Source organism: Erythrolamprus reginae, chromosome 5 (assembly GCF_031021105.1).
Source record: "Erythrolamprus reginae isolate rEryReg1 chromosome 5, rEryReg1.hap1, whole genome shotgun sequence".
In the NCBI taxonomy this organism is placed as follows: domain Eukaryota; kingdom Metazoa; phylum Chordata; class Lepidosauria; order Squamata; family Dipsadidae; genus Erythrolamprus; species Erythrolamprus reginae.
Genome location: NC_091954.1, coordinates 14,520,477 through 14,543,418, shown reverse-complemented (window position 1 = coordinate 14,543,418; position 22,942 = coordinate 14,520,477). Strand labels below are relative to the sequence as shown.

Here is a 22,942-nt window from a genome sequence, read left to right as displayed (position 1 = left end):
CTTGCATTTCTCTAAAACTTAAATTTGCTTATTGAAAAGTAACTATTGATGCTGAAGGAAAAATGTTTCAAATAAATCCAGAACACACAAACATGGACAGGCACGTAGAGATGAAGGACAGTAGCACAGTCAAACAAGAATGTACATATTTCCATAAGATTTAAGACTCACATCACCCAGTTTAAGGCAAGTGCCCAAGCTATGAATGACATCCTCCGCCAAATCGGAGTGATCCGAGTCCCAGACCAGTCCAATGGTGATGACCTGTGGAGAGTTCATCAATACTCGGCGTATCCGAATTTTTTCTCCACAATTGCTCTGAAAAGAAACCCAAATGTGTTTAATTCCTCATGATTTAAACATTCCTTTTTTGCTTAGTATTTGCTTAGAAACCTCTAGAGCCTGGGGAGGGTAAAAAAAATGGGCCTATTAGGCCCACCAGAAGTTGGGAAACAGGCAATCCCGGCCTCCAGAAGGCCTCCAGGGGGTTGGGGAAGGCCATTTTCACCTTCCCCGGGCATTGAATTATGGATTTGGGCACTCGTGTATGTGCGATAGTGCAGGTGGACGCACTTTCGGCACTTGAGAAAAAAAAGATTGACCATCACTGACCTAGAGTATAAACAGGAGTAACCCACTTAGAATAGCCCCACAGCAAAATAGATTTATATTGTGGTGATACATAGGGACTGAAAACCAAGTGAATAAGAAAAAACTTTTCTCATAGTAAATACTATCCCATTTTCCTAAATATAAATTGCTTTACTGTATTTGTAAAACTGTAGTCATCAATCCTTGTTTAACTGGATGACAGGTGATAAAAGTCTACTGTAGTTTTTTATTTTAAGCCAACTATATCTTTTATCAAATAAATTTAACAATAAACAAACAAACAAACAAACAAACAAATAAAAATATATAAACATTTTCAAGTATTTCTAAATGTTAAAAGGAATATTGTGCATGTATTAAACTGTTTCTCACAAAGGAGAATATTTGTAACTCCAAATATTCCTTGGTATATTCCTTGGTATTATCTGTTTGTTTGCTTGTTTTTTGCAGATGTTTTATTACCCAAACTAGTTAACATCATCAGTACTGGCTAGTAATGAAATGTCTGTAAAGAAATAACCAAGCTCAGAGAACACCAAAGACACCTCATTAAAATATTTAAAAGAGAATGATGAAAATAAAGACTTTTTGAGAACATATGAATATTCGAATTAACCTAGATTTTAGTTAATCAGATTGTATGTTTCATTATATAATTTACTCTAGAAGTGAAATATCTGTAGCACTTTTATTAATATCACTTGGTTTTAGCCATTTTGGCTTGGGTTCTGGTTGGTTTCCAGCTCTGTTGAACTGCCTATTGTGTAACAGGGGCCATATTCCATTACTGGGTTAAAAAGAAAGTACCTAAAAGGCTAACTTGCTCTCCTTATACTTCCTGATCTACTTGTATATCAAGGGCAGTGGGACTTTGTCCTACCCACTTTGAATAGCTTTCTTGACCTGGCAAAGCTGCAACTTTGTTTAGCTGCTGTTCCAGCACAAAGAGATTGGAAGAGATTTAAGAATACATTTAAAAGCCCTATCAGAAAATGCACCGTTTTCTAAATAAAATGTTCTTTTAGTTGGATTAACGATTTTCAGTGTGAATTCAATGCCCAGAGTAATATATAATGACAAATCTATTTAGTATACAAATGGTCCTTGACTAAAAACCATTTGCTTAATGACTGCTTGAAGTTACAATGTCATTGAAAAGGGTGAGTTACAACCATCCCAGCACCCACTCAGTCACATGATCAGGCACTTCCACACAGGTCAGTCACTTAATGACCATGTGATTCACTTAACGGTTACAATGATTTACTTAACAACGGTGGCAAAAATGATTGTAAAATTGGGTATCCCAGCTTCTTCGCTTAGCAATAGAAATTCTTTTCCCAGCTGTGATTCGCAGTCAATGACTATCTATATTGTGATCTTCTGACAAGTCAATGAACAAGCCAGAGTCACTTAACAACATTATTAGCTTAACAAATGCAATAATTCACTTAACAACTGTGGTGAGAAAAGTCACAAAAGGGGGCAAACTCCCTAAACAATATAAATTTCAGACTCCGCTGTGGTGGTAACTTGCGGATTTCCTGTACAGTGGTACCTCTACTTACAAATTCAATTCATTCTGTGACCACGTTCTTAAGTAGAAAAGTTTGTAAGAAGAAGCTATTTTTCCCATAGGAATCAAAATAAAAGAAAATAATGCGTGCGATTGGGGAAACCACAGGGAGGGTAGAAGCCCTGTTTCCTCCCAGGAGATTCCTAGAGAGGCCCCACGGAGGTTTCTCCACGCCTTTTCTGGGCCTGTTCCCTCTCCAAAGATTCCTAGAGAGGCCCCACGGAGGTTTCTCCACGCCTTTTCTGGGCTTGTTCCCTCTCCAAAGATTCCTAGAGAGGCCCCACGGAGGCTTCTCCCCGCCTTTTCTGACCCTGTTCCCTCTCAGAAGATTCCTAGAGAGGCCTCACGGAGGCTTCTCCCCGCCTTTTCTGGCCCTTTTCCCTCTCAGAAGATTCCTAGAGAGGCCCCACGGAGGCTTCTCCCTGCCTTTTCTGGCCCTGTTCCTTCTCTGAAGATTCCTAGAGAGGCCCCACGGAGGCTTCTCCCCGCCTTTTCTGGCCCTGTTCCCTCTCTGAAGATTCCTAGAGAGGCCCCACGGAGGCTTCTCCCCGCCTTTTCTGGCCCTGCTCCCTCTCAGAAGATTCCTAGAGGCCCCACGGAGGCTTCTCCCTGCCTTTTCCGGTTACAGTTTCGGAGGCTCAGGTTTGTAGGTGGAAAATGATTCTTGAGAAGAGGCAAAAAAATCTTGAACACTTGGTTCTTATCTAGAAAAGTTCGTAAGTAAAGGCATTCTTAGGTAGAGGTACTGACAAATTGCCTATTAAAAACCTCTCAACTCAAAAGCAGCCGTCAGTATATACTCCCCCCACCCCCATTTGGGCTATTTCTTCTACTAAATATAAATCATATATACAAACCGGACAGTTTCTCATGTCTCCCATTGTGCTGGCATTTTGTAGCAGCTCTCCAAACATATCAGGTGTTGGTTTGTCTCGTCTTTCCAACATACAAATGGCCTGATTGCTTTAAATGTTTAAAAAGTATTAAAAAAAGAGAGTTAAAACATATTTCTTTATAAATAATATTTAAACCTGTTGCTACTTCTTAAAAGAACAGCATTACATTTTACAGGTTCAGCAAATGTGCACCTGAATAAAGTCTATGCCACAGTCAAGCAAGATTTCTTATGGTTGTGCAATTGAACTTTAATGTCTGACATATTTCCTGGCTAGTCAATTTTGAGCTGAAATTTGTGACACTTTATCTACGATAAATGCACCGCCTTTGATTTCTTGAAGTTGGCTAAAGTTATTAATGTGACAGTGCCCAGAAAGAATAGTGATTTTTATAAAATTAAGAAAAATGACAGCTGCTTTCTCCATAGAATTTACAATATTAAGAGAACAGTAACAGAAATAAGGAGGAAATTAGTTAGTAATTTGAGCAGAATTTCCCTTGAAATGGTGCAAACATTTATTTAATGTTTTATGACTTCAAGTCAGTGCTGACATTCCTGCACATATGTGAGAAAGCCCTTGGACTCAGGGGTTGGGGACCCCTGATCTAGAGAACAGTCAGGTAAGAAAAGGCACAGCCAACAGCTGCATAATGGGTGGCAAAAGAAGCTCAGAAGGGATCCTTCCTAAATTCAATCAATCAATCAATCAATCATCAATCAATCAATCAATCAATCAATCAATCAATCAGAATAGAGTTGGAGCGGACCTTTAACTCAACTTTAGTTTAAAGCTCTTCTGATAAGATGAGCCTGTTGTTTTCCAAAATATATTCTTTCCAAATATATTCCAAATATATTCTTTCTTGTGAGGTTCACTCCATCCCTTGGCAGTAGCCCTTCATGTAGGTAAGATAGACCATGGTCTAGGAAACCAAAGTTCTCTTGACGACACCAGTTTTTAAGCCAGTAGTTCATTTCTAAAATCCTTTGCTCCCTCATTGGATGCTGGCCTTTTGTTGGAAGTATAGATGAAAACTCTATTTGTGCTCCTAATTCTTTAACTTTCTTCCCTAGCTGTTCATAATCTCTTATTATTATTTTTAGATTCATGATTGTGTCATTGGTCCCCATGTGTAGGTGAAGAAAGGGGTAGTAATCTGTGGGGTTATTTTGTAAGGTTCTCAGTAAAATCTTTGATTTTTGCTCCAGGGAAACAAATTTTCAGGCTGTAAATGAAACTGTAGGAGAGTTATACTTTCAGACTTGCAAAAATATGTTAATGTAGTCTTACAATAAAGGAGAATTAGCTAATCTGCTATCCTGTCTGGTTTATGTAGGAAGGCTGATAATATATACCAAAATATCAATGGACTATCTCATTCAGATAGAAAAAAGGGGAGAAATTAAACCAAGAAATTTCTTCTTTGTTTGCAAAAAGTTTGAGACTCACCAGAGTGAAGTAGTTGAGATATAATGCACCATCTGGATGAAGGGCAATGGGTCAGAAGTAGCACCACAGCTGGTACAGACACACTAAATCAGATAAATGATTAGATATTAACAGAATAAAATATACTTTTGCTCATTTCCAAGTCTATTTTTTCATTTCAGGATTAATATAACTTAGAACTGTTGTTTTTCTGTACCTGTTCAAATAAGGTCATTGCAAATTTCTGATGTGAAATACAATGTGGGGCAGTGCAGATATCTTCTTTAGACTCATCTGCAATGTGGAAATGAATCCTCATTAAAAGGTTCTCCTACATCCAGGAAAACAGATAAAGAAAAGTAGGATTAATATTAAAAATAATTGAAATTTATCATTTAGAATTGTCTGAAATTTCCTTCTAAACATTCTAAAATTCATTTCAAAACTAGGATTGACAGTTTTTGACACCAACTCATATATGACACTTATTAACTTTCTATGAAAGAAGAATCAAATACTTTTTATTCATTACATCAAGCTTTAACATTTCATTAGGTTTGGCATGTATGTAATCTTTTAACTAAATAATGAAATTATTGATCAATAGCTGAACATTTCAAGTTGCTTTCCTGTCAAAATGCATACAGCTTTACTATATGAGACAACACAGGAACAATAAAAGCAAACAGAGGTTTGTAACAAAAAGTGGATTTTTTAAAAAGTGGTTTTATCTGCAAAAGAATATACAGTGTTCCCTTGATTTTCACGGGTTCGAACTTCGCGAATAGCCTATACCACGGTTTTTAAAAAAATATTAATTAAAAAATACTTTGCGGGTTTTTTCTATACCACGGTTTTTTCTGCCTGATGACGTCATCCGTCATCGCCAAACTAATAATTTTTGCAATTAATAACAAAAAAAAATAATTATTGTTAATAAATAATTATGTTTATAAATATCAGAATCACTAAGTGTCTTATTCAAAGGTGAGTACCAGTAATAATGAGTAAATGGCAGCCAATGCAAGCCACGGAGTGTTTTATTATAGTTTTCTGGGTCTATTTTTATTCCCCTTTTTTGAAGATGGGATCCACATCAGCTCTTTTCCAATCCTCAGATAGTTCCTTGGTGCGCCAAGATTTTGGTAGCTTGTGCTATAGTTTCTATTTGAGTGAAGAGTGATGCAAAGAGTGAATTAAGCAGCTCTGCTTTCTCTCTACTGCCTGTTACTTCGTTTGCCATCTTTTCTCTTGCAGCACCTAAACAAGTGGTCTATCATCACCTTCTTTCTTTCCTCTGTTGTAGCTTGCTTGCATCTGCTTTCAACTTGCCAATCTCATTTTCCAGTCTGATCTTCTATTTTGGTGGCTCATTGTTTGGTTTTTAAAATCTTTGTTGATTTTCAACCCAGATATTCCCTTATAACTGCAGCTGTGTTGTACATTAGTTGGATTGTTTCTTGCAGTGAAGATGTCCTTGAATTTGATATTTCAGAGTTGGCATCTGTTAATGTTTATGCTAGCTTTTTCTTTGGACAAAGCTTCAATGCAAGCAACCTTGCATTATTGTGATGTTTCTGTGCTGTTCTAAATAGTTATTTTTTTTGTTTCAATTCTTCCAGTTCCTTAGAGGGCTTTGCTCTTTCTGAGGCAGAGAAGAAGGTGCCAGGTTTTCAAATGAAAATAATTCTATATCTCTACTGGATTCCTATATTGCCAACTCTCCCTGGTTTGTTTTTGCAGTCTGAGTTATTTCCAGCAAGGTTTTGATTTCTCTGTCCTGGGTAGACACAGTTCTTTCAATTCTGTTTCTGTGAAAAAAATATTTTTATTATAAATCAATATTGATCTGCTAGCCTCCATTTTGTTATTTCTGATTCTGGATGTTGTTCTTTCCAGATGTTGTGATTCCGCCTGAGGCTCCTCAGGGACCGGCTGGATCTCTGCCGGATCCATGCCCAGAGGAGGAGGACAGTGAACAGGAGGGGGAGGACCAGGCAGACGGGGGAGAGGAACGTCAGGAAGAGGAGGAGGGAGAGCAGCCTGAGAGCCCCGGGGGGTGGGGGCCTCTCCCCAGCTAGTAGCCTGGATTCATTGGATGAAGACGCACAGGCTATAATAGACATGAGGCAGCGACATGCAGCTCAAAGATGGGGCCAATTAGAAAGGTATTTCCATCCCTGAATTGGGAACAGCTGGGTTTGGGTGTGGTTCTCCTCAGCAGGATTGAAAAGGCAGGCCCGCCCTTACAGTCTTGTGGAGAGTTATCAACTGGGAGTCCTGTGACTTTGCTTCGATTCTTGGCGTCTCTGATCTTGGCTTGTGGCCTAGAAGTCTGGAAGACTTGGGGGAGGCGTGGGTTTTATTATCTCCAGCGTTGTTTTTGCCAGCAAGAATCCTGTTTTATTGCCTGGCCTTCGTGAAACCTCTGTGAAGCTTCATAGTGTTCCTGTCTGTAAGAACAGTTTTTGTTACCTGTGTTTGCTTTGAAATATATAAACTGCCTTTGCTTTTTGGCTAGTGTGGCTAGTGTGTCTGGCTACTCTTTTTGGTTGGTGTTGGCATCTGGGGGGGCCCAGACAGAATACCAGAACTAGTGCATTTGTTTGAAATATCCTATTCTTGTAGGACTTGAGCTATAATAATAAATCATTATGTCTTTCAATCAATTGTGATGGGTTAACATCTCTTCTTCCGATAGCTGTTGGCCCTGGTTCCTCAGACAACAGTTCTGAGGCCAATTTTTCATCAGATGTCCAGGAACTACAATATCTAGTGTGATCCTTGTTAACCCGGGCAACCAAGGCTTAGCTCTCATCTTCCTCAGAGCACACAAGCCCCACAATCACTTCAAGGTAATGCCTCACGGGAAGGGTTGTTGCTGTTATTTGTTGCTTGCTGCCTATCTCGCCAATTTAAAAAAATCCCGAAGAAATAAAGAAAAAGATTAAACAAAATGAAAGTAAAATGGAACAAGGAAATGGAACAAGGAAAAAGAAACCAAAGAAGAAGAGAATAACGAAAATACATCAATATGATTAGTAAAAGAAAACAACCTTAGTTTTTGGGTGGAGGAGATTCACTATTTGTTGCTTCCTCAAACACTATAGCTTTTACTGTTGCAGTGTAGCATAAATATGTTAGAATAGGATTGTATCATAATTATATATATATCTGGACCTCTAGCATAAAAATGCTCTGCTTACCCATTCTATTATAAGCCAGGATAGGAGGGCACTAACATGCCCAGTCTGTATCCCTGGTAATTACTGGTGAAGGAAAACAAAAGGGCTCAATAAACATTTCACTGATAAACAAAGTTTACATCACTCCGGACAGGAGGTTATAGGATCAAAGGGGGAGATTTACATTGCCTGAAGCATACACAGGATGAGAGGGTGGTTAAGGAAGATTAGTTGAAGGCTTCAGAGAAATTAGGTGTGAGAAACATCTGCTTTGAGGAAGAGTTTCTAGGAAATTGTTTTGTGATATCTGTGGGAATAGGAAGATCTCAAAGATATGTTTGAAGTTATGTATCACTTGACATATATGTGTAATTATCCCCATTTCCTTATGTTCCCAAATAAAAAGAGGTACATGGCTCTATACCGTGTCACTTCACCCAGAGAGAGAATGTGTCCAAGTCTTCTTTCTATGATTCGCGTTCTTGAGTGAACCCACACGGCTGGGTTGCTCTTAGCCCCATTGAAGACATCGTCTTCATCAGGGACTTTGACAGCATCCACATTTTACTAACTTAGCAAAATGCAGAATTGTTTTTTTAGGATTCATCAACGTTCTACCATTTTTATACTCACAAAGCATTCTGCAGCATCATCCATAATGCCCAGCTGGAAACGCTGCTCATCTTGAAAGGTCTTTGCAAGAGCACTACGAAGAGCATCGGAGGGTAACACTTTGTCATTGCTGCACTGGAACTGGTTAAAGATACCCTAGATGGGTAAAAAAAAGAAATTTGTGCTCAAATTATTTCTACCATACTGACAAAGAACCAAATGTAAGTATGCTTGTCAAACTATTAACACATTTATTTATTTATTTATTTATTTATTGGATTTGTATGCCGCCCCTCTCCGGAGACTCGGGGCAGCTAACAGCAACAATAAAGCAGTGTACAATAGTAGTCTGATGTTAGAAACAATTAAAAACCTATTAATATAAAAAAACCAAACATACATACATACCATGCATAGAACTGTAAAGGCCTAGAGGGAAGAGGGTCTCAAAGACTACTCTTGCCATTCTGGGAGGATTGAGAATAGCTATTTACTATCTATGTAAGTTCTCGAGGTACTTAAGCTAACATTGGTGTTTTACTAAGGCCCAATATATACAATTCTTTAATTCCTTCACAGGGTTATGTTTCTAATCCTATGAAACCCATTGCCCTTCTTTATTCTAGTTTCTCTAGTCCTTTAATTAAGAACAGGTCACAGTAGTCAACATGGAGCCCTCACAATGCATATATCAACTGTCTGATTAGTGAACCCAAAATAAGGAAATACCCTTGGGAGATTTAAATCCCCCAAAGTAAAACATTACTGGATACACCATTTTGGTACTGAAGAATCAAAACCAGCTCTTGTTTTCCCACACAAATGCTTGTCTAATAAACAATAGGTTCCTTTTCTCCCCACCCCTAGATGATCGCATTGTCAAATTATGAGACATCGTTTTGTTATGGGAACAGTCCATCCTTTTCTCAAGCACCTGCTACGGTGACCTTGACGGTTGCCAAGCTCTCATGATCCACACACACATTCTCAGCGTTCTAATTGGCATCGGACCAGAATATCTCCGGGACCGCCTTCTGCTGCACAAATCCCAGCGACCAGTTAGGTCCCACAGAGTTGGCCTTCTCCGGGTGCCATCAACTAAACAATGTCGTTTGGCGGGACCCAGGAGAAGAGCCTTCTCTGTGGCGGCCACAACCCTCTGGAACCAGCTCCCTCCGGAGATCAGAACTGCCCCCACCCTCCTTGCCTTTTGTAAATTTCTTAAGACCCATCTCTGCCGTTAGGCATGGGGGAACTGAGACATCTCCCCCGGGCCTATACAGTTTATACACGGTATGTTTGTGTGTATGCTTGCTTTTAATAATGGGGTTTTTAGTGTTTTTTAAATTATTAGATTTGTTCTTACATTGTCTTTGTTACTGTTGTGAGCCGCCCCGAGTCTATGGAGAGGGGCGGCATACAAATCTAATAAATAATAATAATAATAATAATAAAATTAATAATTCCCCCTTCCCTCACCCCAGTCCATTAGCTAGTTGAAAAGCATTAAGGTTTGAAAGAAGCAAAGCAGTTCGATCTTGAAAGCATAATACAAAAGAACTAGACTTCCCATAATTTGAGTACTATACTTCAAGTACCACAACCAGGAGTAAAATACTCCCGGTTGGCTTGTGCCTGTCAGTCGTCGAAGAGCTGGTCACGAAGGGAGCACGAGGCTCTGCCCTCCGACCTGCCACCATTTGGGTTCTTTTCCCTCTGTACAGAAGAGGGAATTACACATTGTGCATGCACAGAGGGTAAAAGAACCCAAATAGCCACATCTGGGCAGGTGGGCAGAGCCTGACGCTCCCAGCTATCTGACAAATGACAGGTATGAATGAACCAGGAGCATTTCACCCCTGGCCTCAACTTGCACTTGTTGGGGTTTTTTTGTCAGATCACATTGATGTGTTTATGTTTATGTTTATTAGATTTGTATGCCACCCCTCTCCGCAGACTCAGGGCGGCTCACAACACAATAAAAAACAGTTTATAACAAATCTAATAATTTACAATTTAAGATATTTTAAAAACCCCATTATTAAACAGACATACACACAAGCATACCATACATAAATTATATAGGCCTGGGGGAGATATCTCAATTCCCCCATGCCTGATGACAAAGATGGGTTTTAAGGAGTTTACGAAAGGCAAGGAGGGTAGGGGCAGTTCTAATCTCTGGGGGGAGCTGGTTCCAGAGAGTTGGGGCCGCCACAGAGAAGACTCTTCCCCTGGGGCCCGCCAACCGACATTGTTTAGTTGACGGGACCCGGAGAAGGCCCACTCTGTGGGAACTAATCGGTCACTGGGATTCGTGCAGCAGGAGGCGGTCTCAGAGATATTCTGGCCCAATGCCATGAAGGGCTTTAAAGGTCATAACCAACACTTTGAATTGTGACCGGAAATTGATCGGCAACCAATGTAGACTGATTATATATATATTATTCATTCTGCTTTTTAAATCACTCAGTAGCGTTGAATTACATTTGTCTTTCAGAGTATTACCCATTGCACCCAATTTACTATTATCTGCAGATTTGTTAAATATTTTTTTAAAGAAAAATTTAAAAAAACTAAAAAAAAACTAATATAAAGATGGAAAGACTAGTGAACTTGATGAGATGACTAAATGGACTTCTTTGACCATATGGATTTGGAAAAAATACCATAGTGGTGAAATCAGTAAAAAGGGACAAATTATAATTAACAGGGAATTGACTATTTATTTTATTTATTTATTTATTTTGTCCAATACACAATGAGGGTTTTAGTGGGTATATATCAATATACACATAGTAAAATACATGATGAAGGTTATAGAAGAGATATTCATAGTAAAATATATCTAAGAAAGAATAGAAAAGAAGGTATAGTAATAGAACATATCAATGAAAGAATAGAAGAAGAGATATAGGAATGGAAGAAAGGTATAGGAGATATAGGAGAGCAATAGGACAGGGGACGGAAGGCACTCTAGTGCACTTGTACTCGCCCCGTACTGACCTCTTAGGAATCTGGATAGGTCAATCATAGATAATCTAAGGGTAAAGTGTTGGGGGTTAGGGGATGACACTATGGAGTCCGGTAATGAGTTCCACGCTTCAACAACTCGGTTACTGAAGTCATATTTTTTACAGTCAAGTTTGGAGCGGTTAATATTAAGTTTAAATCTGTTGTGTGCTCTTGTGCTGTTGTGGTTGAAGCTGAAGTAGTCGCCGACAGGCAGGACGTTGCAGCATATGATCTTGTGGGCAATACTTAGATCTTGTTTAAGGCGTCTTAGTTCTAAATTTTCTAGGCCCAGGATTGAAAGTCTAGTCTCATAAACCTCATGAAATAAAAAAGGAACAAGACAAGAATGCCTGCATTCACCACTGTTATTCATTGTGGCCCTTGATGTTTTAAACATAGACCTAAGACATGATGAGAAAACAACTCATGTGAAAAAAAAGAAGTACATAAATTAAGGGCATTTTCTGATAACCTAGTTTAATTTTGGAAAATTCTATGAAAGGAATAGGAATGAATAATTTTGATGTGTTGGTTGGATTAAAATAAGGAGAAAAATGAAGAAAAAAATACGAGTATGGAAGTTCAAAAAAAAAAGTAATTGAGAACAAAGTAAAATATCTAGGTGTTACATGACTAATATGAACTATGTGTTATTTCAAAATAATTATGTTAAAATATGGAGTTAAGAAATATGTATTACAATGGCAAAAAAATAAGGCCTTGGAATTGTAATATGTTCCAGTCCAAACTCCGATGTTTGCCAGGTGTGGCCTCAATTTCCTTCTGATGGCGCTCTTGATGTTGCTGTTCCTGTAATTCCCAAAATAGATCCACTGTTGGCAGCAGCATATTTTTCTGGAAGCATAAAACTGGCAGGCAGAAAGTCTGTGTTAAAACATTCAAATTCTGGCTTCCTGGAGAGGGCATTGGCATGTTTGTTTTTAGCTACTCTCTTCCCCCCAAAATAAGACTCAGTCTTATATTTTTTTAAACCATAAATAAGTGCTTGGCTTTATTGCATTCAAAAGCCCAATTGGGCTTATTATCAGAAGATAATCTATATCTGTTACTATATCAAAAATATCATCAAAAAAGCACAACAATGAATGTTCTTTCTGCGCCAGCTCAGGAAGGTCAAACTGCCCAAGGAGCTGCTGATACAGTTCTACAGAGGAATCATTGAGTCTGTCATCTGCACCTCTATAACTGTCTGGTTTGGTGCTGCAACCCAACAGGACCGACACAGACTTCAGAGGATAATCAGAATTGCAGAAAAAACAATTGCTGCCAACCTGCCTTCCATTGAGGACCTGTATACTGCACGAGTCAAAAAGAGGGCGGGGAAAATATTTATTGACCCCTCACATCCTGGACACAAATTGTTTCAACTCTTACCCTCAAAACGTCGCTACAGAGCACTGCACACCAAGACAACTAGACACAAGAACAGTTTTTTCCCGAACGCCATCACTCTACTAAACAAATAATTCCCTCAACACTGTCAGACTTTCTACTAAATCTGCACTTCTATTCTACTAGTTTTTCTCATCATTCCTATCACCCATTTCCTCCCATGTTGACTGTATGACTGTAACTTGTTGCGTATATCCTAAGATTTTTATTAATATTGCTTCTTCATTGCTTATTTGACCCCTATGACAATCATTAAGTGTCGTACCACATGATTCTTGACAAATGTATATTTTATTTTATGTACGTTGAGAGCATATGCACCAAGACAAATTCCTTGTGTGTCCAATCACACTTGGCCAATAAAAATTCTATTCTATTCTATTCTATATCTCTACAAATTAATATTAGCCTGCATAAGATATAGAGATAAAGCTCTGAATGCCGAACACAACCCCGAACTTTGCCCGAAGTTTGAAAAAATTTCGGGTTCGTGTTCGGCATACCGAACACCGCAAAATTCGGTACAGACCCGAACTGTGCGGGTTCGGTTCGCCCATCACTAATCAGTAGTATTTTTATTTGTTTTTTTTCCAAGAAAATAGATTTATTTTATTAACATAGATATCTAATAACAACATTGATCAATGTTAACTAACAGGATTTAAGTAATAGAAAGAAATAGAAGAATTTATGAGGCTTTTTGTCAAAGGGAAGCCTATTTATTAATTCAGTAATAAATTACTACTACATGCAATTATGTTCCATAAGTGGAAAATACAAATTAAGTTTCTATAGTATTTTTAAAATAGAAGCATGTAATATGGGAATCAGAAATGGAGTGTCTTATTTTGGAGGGGGAACAGGACAGGCGGGGGTTCCTACCGTTTGCCGCTACCAGAACACTCCCGGGCGCCCGCACGTGTCCTTGCATGAGATTTGGCTTCTGTGTATGCACCATAAGCCAAATCTTGTGCAAAGATGTGCGCAAGAGCAAGATTTTGGTTATTTTTGCTGATATTTTTGCTTCTGAGCATGCGCGGAGGCAAAAAAAATCAAAAATGGGCAAAATCTCGCACACGAGAATGCCCTTGCACAAGATTTCGTTTCCGGCGCATGCGCAGAAACCAAATCTCACGTGGGCGTGCATGTGCATGCACCGGGGGCGTGGAGATATGTACGCATCTCCATTTCCGCTACCGGAACCCCGGTCTCAGCCGTACCGGGTACAACCCACTACTAAAAGAGGGGACTTGCAATGTTTATAATTTAACATTAAAATGGGAAGAAGAACAACTATCAAATTTGCCTTTGATTCAATTTCCTATTTTCTAAAGATGCACAAGATTCTGGTAGGTAGTTATGGATTTTACTCTCCAGCCCATGGCACCAGGTTTCAAAGGCAGCTATCATTGCTAATACAGTGATACCTTGTCTTACAAACTTAATTGGTTCCGGTACGAGGTTCTTAAGGTGAAAAGTTTGTAAGACAAAACAATGTTTCCCATAGGAATCAATGGGAAAACAATTAATGCGTGCAAGCCCAAAATTCACCCCTTTTGCCAGCCGAAGCGCCCTTTTTTGTGTTGCTGGGATTCCCCTGAGGCTCCCCTCCATGAGAAACCCCACCTCCGAACTTCTGTGTTTTTGCGATGTTGCAAGGGAATCCCAGCATCGCATAAACGGGTGTTTCGCTGGCAACCGAAGTCTGGAGGTGGGGTTTCCCAACGAGGGGAGCCTCAGCGAAATTGCAGCATCGCAAAAGCACAGAAGTCCTTGAAACCCCACCTCCGGACCTCTGTGGTTTTGCAATGCTGCGATTTCACTGGGAAACCCCACTTCCGGACTTCGGTTGCCAGCGAAGCACCCGTTTTTGCGATCCTGGAATTCCCCTCCTGGGATTTCCCTACAGCATAGCAAAAACACGGAAGTCTGGAGGTGGGGAGGGGAGGGGAACCTCAGGGGAATCCCAGCAATGCAAAAACGGGTGCTTCGCTGGCAACGGAAGTCCAGAGGCGGTGGGTTTGTAAGGTGAAAATAGTTTGTAAGAAGAGACAAAAAAATCTTAAACCCCGGGTTTGTATCTTGAAAAGTTTGTATGACGAGGCGTTTGTAAGATGAGGTATCACTGTACTTCTTCATGCTAAAATGGAGTTTTTTTTTCAGATGTATTGAGTTTCTGGGAATAGTACCCACAAGGAAATAACCCATTTGCCTGTGCCAGCCATTGAACATAGACCAGGCTAGGAAACTAAAGTCATGCAGGCTAATATTAATTTGTAGTTATAGTAACAAAATCTTACAAGTGTAAGTGTGCTTCCTTTCTCCCCCCCACCTTCTTTATATTTGTGAGAAGTAGAAAAGGTCTTTACCTGAAATGTTCTTGTTACAGTTCTACACTAGACTCAAATTTCTTCTATCTGCTCATAATCTTGGCAGTAGCTCTTCCTCCTGTCCTTCAGAGACGTTTTCTTGCCTTGCTATAGCCTGGAGTCACCCTACACCTGGGACTACATTGTAGCCGATCAGTAACTGCTACAAAACATCTGGATGTTGAAGGATAGGCTGAGAAGCTTCGATTTTAAGAACTACGGAACCTGTGGAAGAGCCTTCTTTGAAGTTGCTTCAGGGACAAAGGCCTTGTGCAATTGGGAACAATCTCAGGTAGGCCACAAGGGCCTGTCAACAGAGAATGTGTACCTGATGGCTGATACACTCATAATAAGACATTAATGAGTGAATAATAATGTTTAAAAAAGCTATTTCTATTCCAAATGTATGCCAGATCCCCCTGATCTTTGGTTCATAGCCTGATTATTTAATGGTTGTACTACTTACTATACCATCTTATGATTGAGCTTCCGTTTCCATTTTTACTTAAATCCAAAGTTTTCAACTGCTTTTTTTTTCAAAATTTCTCTTATAACTTACCGTATATACTCGAGTATAAGCCGAGTTTTTCAGCCCAAAAAATGGGCTGAAAAACACAACCTCGGCTTATACTCGGGTCATTGACAAAGTCACCACACGAGGGCACCATTGCTTGAGCCAGAGCGAGGAGGCACCAGCTTTTATCCCCTCTCGCACGCCGTAGTTCCTCTCCCTGGCTCAAGCAAAGGAGGCAGCCATTTGCTCCAACCGAGAGGGGGGAAAAGCAATGGGAAGCCGGTGAGGTCGTGTGTGTGTGTGTGTGTGTGTGTGTGTGCGCGTGCCCCCTCTCCCCCCCACCGTGAAAAAAGCCAGCTACCTCTTGCTGAAACCCAGAGGCTTTTTTTTTTACTCCCTGTGTGTATTTGTCAACAGGTTTACAGTAACTATTCCTTGCTCTCTCTACATTGCCCTTAGTTGGATTAAAAAGGCCCCCTGCTGTCAGATTCTCCTCCCCCTCCTTTGAAAGGATTTAAACTGTTTAAAAAATGGTATTTTGTGGTAGTTGCTGTCCTTGCTTGGATAGGATCCAATAATGTGTTATGAGGCAGAGCTAGACAGGAATTCTTTTTCTATCTGTCTATCTTTCTATCTATCTATTTTTCTATCTATCTATCTATCTATCTATTTTTCTATCTGTCTGTCTGTCTGTCTGTCTATCTTTCTATCTATATCTATCTGTCTGTCTGTCTGTCTGTCTGTCTGTCTATCTATCTGTATCTATTTCTATCTATCTATCTATTTTTCTATCTTTCTATCTATCTATCTATCTATCTGTATCTATTTCTATCTATCTATCTATCTATCTATCTATCTATCTATCTATCTATCTATCTATCTATCTATCTATCTATCTGGTTTTCTATGCTGATAACCTCACAGCAGCTAATGCTGAAGCTCTTCTTTGGATACACTTATTTATTTGTTTGTTTGTTTGTTTATTTATTTAATTGGATTTGTATGCCATCCCTCTCCAAGGACTCAGGGTGGCTCACAGCATATATAAAAACAGAACAATAATGTAAATCCAATTAATGATGAGAAGGAATCCAGTTTTGAAGGATTTTAACTCTTAGGTTTTAGCTTTGTTGCTGATCGAGCTACTTTTTTTACGTTTTAATTTATTGTTAATATTGTTAATTTGTTTACCCTCTTTTAAATTTACAGAGCTAGTTTACTGGTTTTCTTTAAAATAAATATTCTAAAACATGTCTCAATTAATGTAATTTTATTGTTTTCCATTTTTATAAGTTACCAGTAGCCACTGCATTTTCTAACCTCGGCTTATACTCGGGTCAATATGTTTTCCCAGTTTTTGTGGCAAAAATTGGTGCCTCGGCTTATACTCGGGTCGGCTTATACTCGAGTATATACGGTACTAGCTTTCAATATAATCATATTATTAATTCAACCTTGATTTGAAGCTTCAGACTTTCTGTATAGGCATTTGTGCAGGTCTTTATGATTTATGTATTTCATATTTGTGTGGCTGAATAAGTGAATTTATCAGCCAGGAGCTATTGTCTAATTTATTCCATAGGAATGTAGCATCATGTTTTCAGATTGTTAGATGCTGGTATAGATTTATATGAAATAGGCTGACTTTAATGCTTTCACGAGTATTTAAATTAATCTGTCAATAGAAACTGCTGTTCCATCCCCCCATGAACTTTATATTATTTTGTGAATGCCTTAACGATAGACTCAAGACAATACTATCATAATTATATATCAGTAGTAGTGCTGGGCAAACCCAACGGTGTTCGGGTTCGGCAAGTTCGGACAAATTTTATGCAAAATTCGGCCGAACCCGAACCGAACGGGGAATTCCTCCCACAGAGAGATTCCGGGGGCGGAGTTTTGACGTCACCGGCAGGTTGCTAAGGACACCAAGGTGATCACTTCCTGGATTCCATGGAATCCAGGAAGTGATCACCTTGGCGTCCTTAGCAACCTGCCGGTGACGTCAAAGCTCCGAATGCTGAACACAACCTCGAACTTTGCCCAAAGTTTGAAAAGGTTTTGGGTTCGTGCTCAGCATACCAAACACCGCAAAATTCGGTACAGACTTGAATTGTGCGGGTTCGGTTTGCCCATCACTAATCAGTAGTATTTTTATTTGGTTTTTTTTCAAGAAAATAGATTTATTTTATTAACATAGATATCTAATAACAACATTGATCAATGATAACTAACAGGATTTCAGTAATGGAAAGAAATAGAAGAATTTATGAGGCTTTTTGTCAAAGGGAAGCCTATTTATTAATTCAGTAATAAATTACTACTACATACAATTATGTTCCATAAGTGGAAAATACAATTTAAGTTTCTATAGTATTTTTAAAATAGAAGCATGTAATATGGGAATCAGAAATGGCGTGAAGGATGGAAGAAATAATGAAGCGCTACCTCTTCTAGTTCTTATATTGTAAAATGGCTAGGAATTTTTCACCAAAACAGTATTTTTTGTCCTTTATCGGTCCTCCGAACACTAAGAATCTCATCTTTCATCTCAGAAAGCACACATTCAATCCTAAAAAATTAATTCTTCCAGCCTTTGTCATATGAAAATCCTGTAAGACAGAGGCACTATTAGAATGTTCAAATGAAGGCTTCATTCTTCTCTAGCCACAACAAAACATCCCCTGTCCTACATCCTGGCACCACAGTCCCTAAAAGCAAACAAATTCTTTGTGACTTGTTTTGTTCCACTGGCGGGTTTTCCCCTACCCATTCCCTGGGCAAAAATAAACAAGCTCCCAATAAAATTTATTCATCAATTTGGTAAAACAAAATGCAAGGATTATGCTCAACAGATGTCAACACGGAAACAAATAAAAAACTTACTATGAGCCACAATCATTAGGAGCATTGACTTAAAGAACGAAAATTCACATTCGTGTTTATTGGCCATGTTAAAACTCAAATGACAGTGTAATGCAAGCATATCCTTGGAGTCCTTGGAGAAGGATAGCATATAAATCCAATCAATCAATCAATCAATCATCTGAACAATTTACAGGTTATGGTTATGGCAAATTGTGGACGGAAACTAATGTGGATTCACGTATATAAGTAAGTAATATAAGTAACCATTGCAGAATGTGAGATTAATATTGAGGAACAAGATATTCAAAATATAAATAACCTTTTCACATATAAGAACTGCAACTTCATATACTGATTAACAACAGGGGGAGTGGGGGACTGAAGGAGAAAATAATTTTTTCACTTGTGGGTTCTCAGGTTTTATTTATAATTTGATAGTAAGTTACACAAATTATAACACAATAATTATCTTAAATTAAAAACTGCCTTTAAATGTCAGCTTTTATAAACTACCTGAATGACTAAAGAAACATTTTCACTTAAAACAGGCTTTCTGTAAGAGATCACCACTCTCAGAAAACTCTAAAAGTTTAACAAAAGAGCACTGAGGGATAAAAGCAAAGCTTCATTTACTCCAGTTTTTTATTTCCTCATAAATTATACTTGGAATCTGAGGGTTGGGAAGGACTTTCCAATCAAGAAGCCAAGGGCCTCAGTGGTGCAGTTGTTAAAGTGCAGTACTGCAAGCTACTTGTGCTAATCACCGGCTGCCAGCAGTTTGGGCGATCGAATCTCAGTAGGCTCAAGGTTGACTCAGCCTTCCATCCTTCCAAGATCATTAAAATGAGGACCCAGATTGTTGGGGGCAATATGCTTACTCTTTGTAAAACACTTAGAGAGGGCTGTAAAGCACTGTGAAGCAGTATATAAATCTAAATGCTTTTGCTATTGCTATATCTTGAAAATGCTATATCTTGAAAATGTCCAAAGATACTTCACCAGAAGAGCCCTTCACTCCTCCACTCGAAATAGAATAACCTACGAGACTAGACTTTCAATCCTGGGCCTAGAAAGTTTAGAACTAAGACGCCTTAAACAAGATCTAAGTATTGCCCACAAGATCATATGCTGCAACGTCCTGCCTGTCGGCGACTACTTCAGCTTCAGCTTCAACTGCAACAACACAAGAGCACATATTAACTGCTCCAAACTTGACTGTAAAAAATATGACTTCAGTAACCAAGTTGTCGAAGCGTGGAACTCATCACCGGACTCCATAGTGTCATCCCCAAACCCCCAACACTTTACCCTTAGATTATCTACAGTTGACCTATCCAGATTCCTAAGAGGTCAGTAAGGGGCGAGTACACGTGCACTAGAGTGCCTTCCGTCCCCTGTCCTATTGCTCTCCTATATCTCCTATACCTTTCTTCTATTCCTATATCTCTTCTTCTATTCTTTTACTATTACTATATTTTCTCTTCTATTCTTTCTTAGATATATTTTACTATGAGTATCTCCTCTATAACCTTCATCATGTATTTTACTATGTGTATATAGATATATACCCACTAAAACCCTCATTGTGTATTGGAATAAATAAATAAATAAATAAATAAATAAATAAATAAATAAATAAATAAATAAATAGACAGACAGACAGACAGACAGACAAACAAACAAACAAACAAATAATAGTCCAACCCCTTGCCCAGTGTACGAATCCTTACAGCAACCTGGACAAATGGCTGACTAGAAGCAGAAAAGAACTAATGAGAAAAGATCCAATCTTGAAACAAGGGGGAATTGTCCTGATTGTGAAAGCGGTGAAACAAGCCTGCCTCATGAACTAGGGAATATCACCAGACATTTTCAAGAAAAGATTGGTCAGCTATGTACAGATATTCCTCAACTTATGACTGAGTTCTGATACATACTACTTGACTCAGATTCAAAGTTTTGAAAGTCGCCCCAGGGTCACATGATTGCAGTTTTGGTGCTTGATAATCAGCTGAATTCATAGCTTTTTGGAATCATCCCATGAACATGTGAAAACATTTTACAATGGTTTTGCTGAAAACTGACATTTATTTCCAATTTTTGGCAAAACCAGCCACATAGTAACAATTGCAGAGGGGCGGCATATATCTATCAATCAATCAACCAACCAATCAACCAATCAATCAATCAATGTCATTGCAGTCTCTTAATGACTGTAGCAGTTGCTTAGGACCACAGTTTTCATTTAAATGACTGCTGCAAGAAAAGATGTAAATTCAATCATGACTTATATCCTCTGTGATTTGTTACAACTTATGATTGCAATAGGCAGGCTCCATTGCGGTTGTAACTTGAAGAGTATCTGGATCTGTGAAAAGAATGTGGATACTCACCCATCCATGTTTCCCAACAAATTATGTTTAGATTTTTTTTTCTAATTCTGAAGATTATGTAGTCATTTTTAGTAATAGTCATAAATAACCTTATTCCCATTATCTTTTCCAAATAAACAAAGTTGACTACTACTAACACTGCTACTAATACACAGAAGTCACCCTATCTTAATACTCTCCTGTTTTAGTTTTGTTGAAATACTTTCTCCCCAAGCATAATTTTATTTACCCCTACTATGACCTATCATTTTCTAAATAAAAAAAACTTGAAACACCCCAGTCTTTTCTAATAAAGAATGTTCTAGAGAACATTTGTTTGGTTCCTCCCCTTCACTTCCAACTGGTTGTTTTAAGAGCATTCGCATTTATGACAGGGAGCGGCTGCGGTGTAGCCTGTAAGGCACCTTTGGCTGATAAATGGGCTCATCCCATGGTCTTGTGGTTGAATTTCAGGTACATGGCAACCTATTTTGCAATTACGACCTGTGAAAACTGCCCCACAATAATGTGATCCCCATTTGCAATTTATTCTGCCAGTGTCCCCAGAAAATCAACGGAGGGACCTGTGTTGAAAAAAACATATCTCAAATCTGGTGAAAATGCTAGTGAAAGCCAGCCTTCTGAGCCTTTCAGAAGGACGGTGTTAGCTTGATGGTTTCCCACCCTAAAGGCTTAGGAAGTTGGCTTTTGCTAACGTTTGCTAATGGGAAGGGGAAAACACCAGTGAATATCAGCCTTCTAAAATCCCTTGACATGCTTGGAGGAACAGACATCAAATACAGTGGTACCTCATCTTACGAACGCCTCTTCTAACGAACTTTTCAAGATACGAAGATTTTTTTTGCCTCTTCTTCCGAACTATTTTCACCTTACGAACCCAAGCAGCTGCTGCTGGGATGAAGGGGTTTCTTTCCCCCCCCCCTTTTTTGAAGAAAGAAAAGGGAGGGGCAGCTTGGAGGAGTAAAGATTTTGCATGCTTGCAAAGGCACTGAAACGGTGTCTTTTGAAGAAAGAAAAGGGAGGGGCAGCTTGGAGGAGTAAAGATTTTGCATGCTTGCAAAGGCACTGAAACGGTGTCTTTTGAAGAAAGAAAAGGGAGGGGCAGCTTGGAGGAGTAAAGATTTTGCATGCTTGCAAAGGCACTGAAACGGTGTCTTTTGAAGAAAGAAAAGGGAGGGGCAGCTTGGAGGAGTAAAGATTTTGCATGCTTGCAAAGGCACTGAAACGGTGTCTTTTGAAGAAAGAAAAGGGAGGGGCAGCTTGGAGGAGTAAAGATTTTGCATGCTTGCAAAGGTACTGAAACTGTGTCTTTTGAAGAAAGAAAAGGGAGGGGCGCCCCCCTTGCCTTTCTTCCTTCCCACTCACCCTTTAGCCTAGCCTTGCTTCTTCCACCCGCCCCCTTTAGCTGCTCCTCCCTGCCCTCTCTTCGCCTCCCTTCTAAAGTTTGGGATTTTCCTGAAGGATTTGCACGCATTATTTGCTTTTACATTGATTCCTATGGGAAACATTGTTTCATCTTACGAACTTTTCACCTTACGAACCTTCTCCTGGAACCAATTAAGTTCGTATGATGAGGTACCACTGTACATGTAAATTCAAAATTATAAATCAGTATAACAATGTATATTTTACTTTTATCATGAAATTAATACTCTTCTTATAGATATTCAGTGTTCCCTCGACTTTTGCGGGGTATGCATTCCAAGGACCGCCCGCGAAAGTCAAATTTCCGCGAAGTAGAGATGCGGAAGTAAATACACTATTTTTGGCTATGAACAGTATCACAAGCCTTTAAACCCCTAAATTACAATTTCCCATTCCCTTAGCAACCATTTAGATTATTACTCACCATGTTTATTTATTAAAGTTTATTTAAAAAATATTTATTAAAGGCAGACAAAAGTTTGGCAATGACATATGACATCATCAGGCGGGAAAAACCATGGTATAGGGGAAAAAACCACAAAGTATTTTTTAATCAATAATTTTGAAAAACCGTGGTATAGACTTTTTGCAAAATTCAAACCTGCGAAAATCGAGGGAACACTGTAGATA

The 22,942-nt window shown here is 38.9% G+C and overlaps 1 protein-coding gene across 3 annotated transcripts in view; it reads right to left on the bottom strand.

The window, feature by feature from the left end:
• Positions 1–22,942, bottom strand: part of USP54 (ubiquitin specific peptidase 54) — a 108,452-nt gene that overhangs the window by 50,033 nt on the left and 35,477 nt on the right. For all 3 annotated transcript variants that reach the window (XM_070752100.1, XM_070752102.1, XM_070752101.1), the window contains exons 4-8: positions 8,334–8,468; positions 4,733–4,846; positions 4,537–4,619; positions 3,046–3,151; positions 172–318 (exon numbers count right to left, since the gene is read on the bottom strand). In XM_070752100.1, coding sequence (XP_070608201.1) covers positions 172–318; positions 3,046–3,151; positions 4,537–4,619; positions 4,733–4,846; positions 8,334–8,468 — 585 coding nt within the window. The remainder of the gene's footprint in view (positions 1–171; positions 319–3,045; positions 3,152–4,536; positions 4,620–4,732; positions 4,847–8,333; positions 8,469–22,942) is intronic.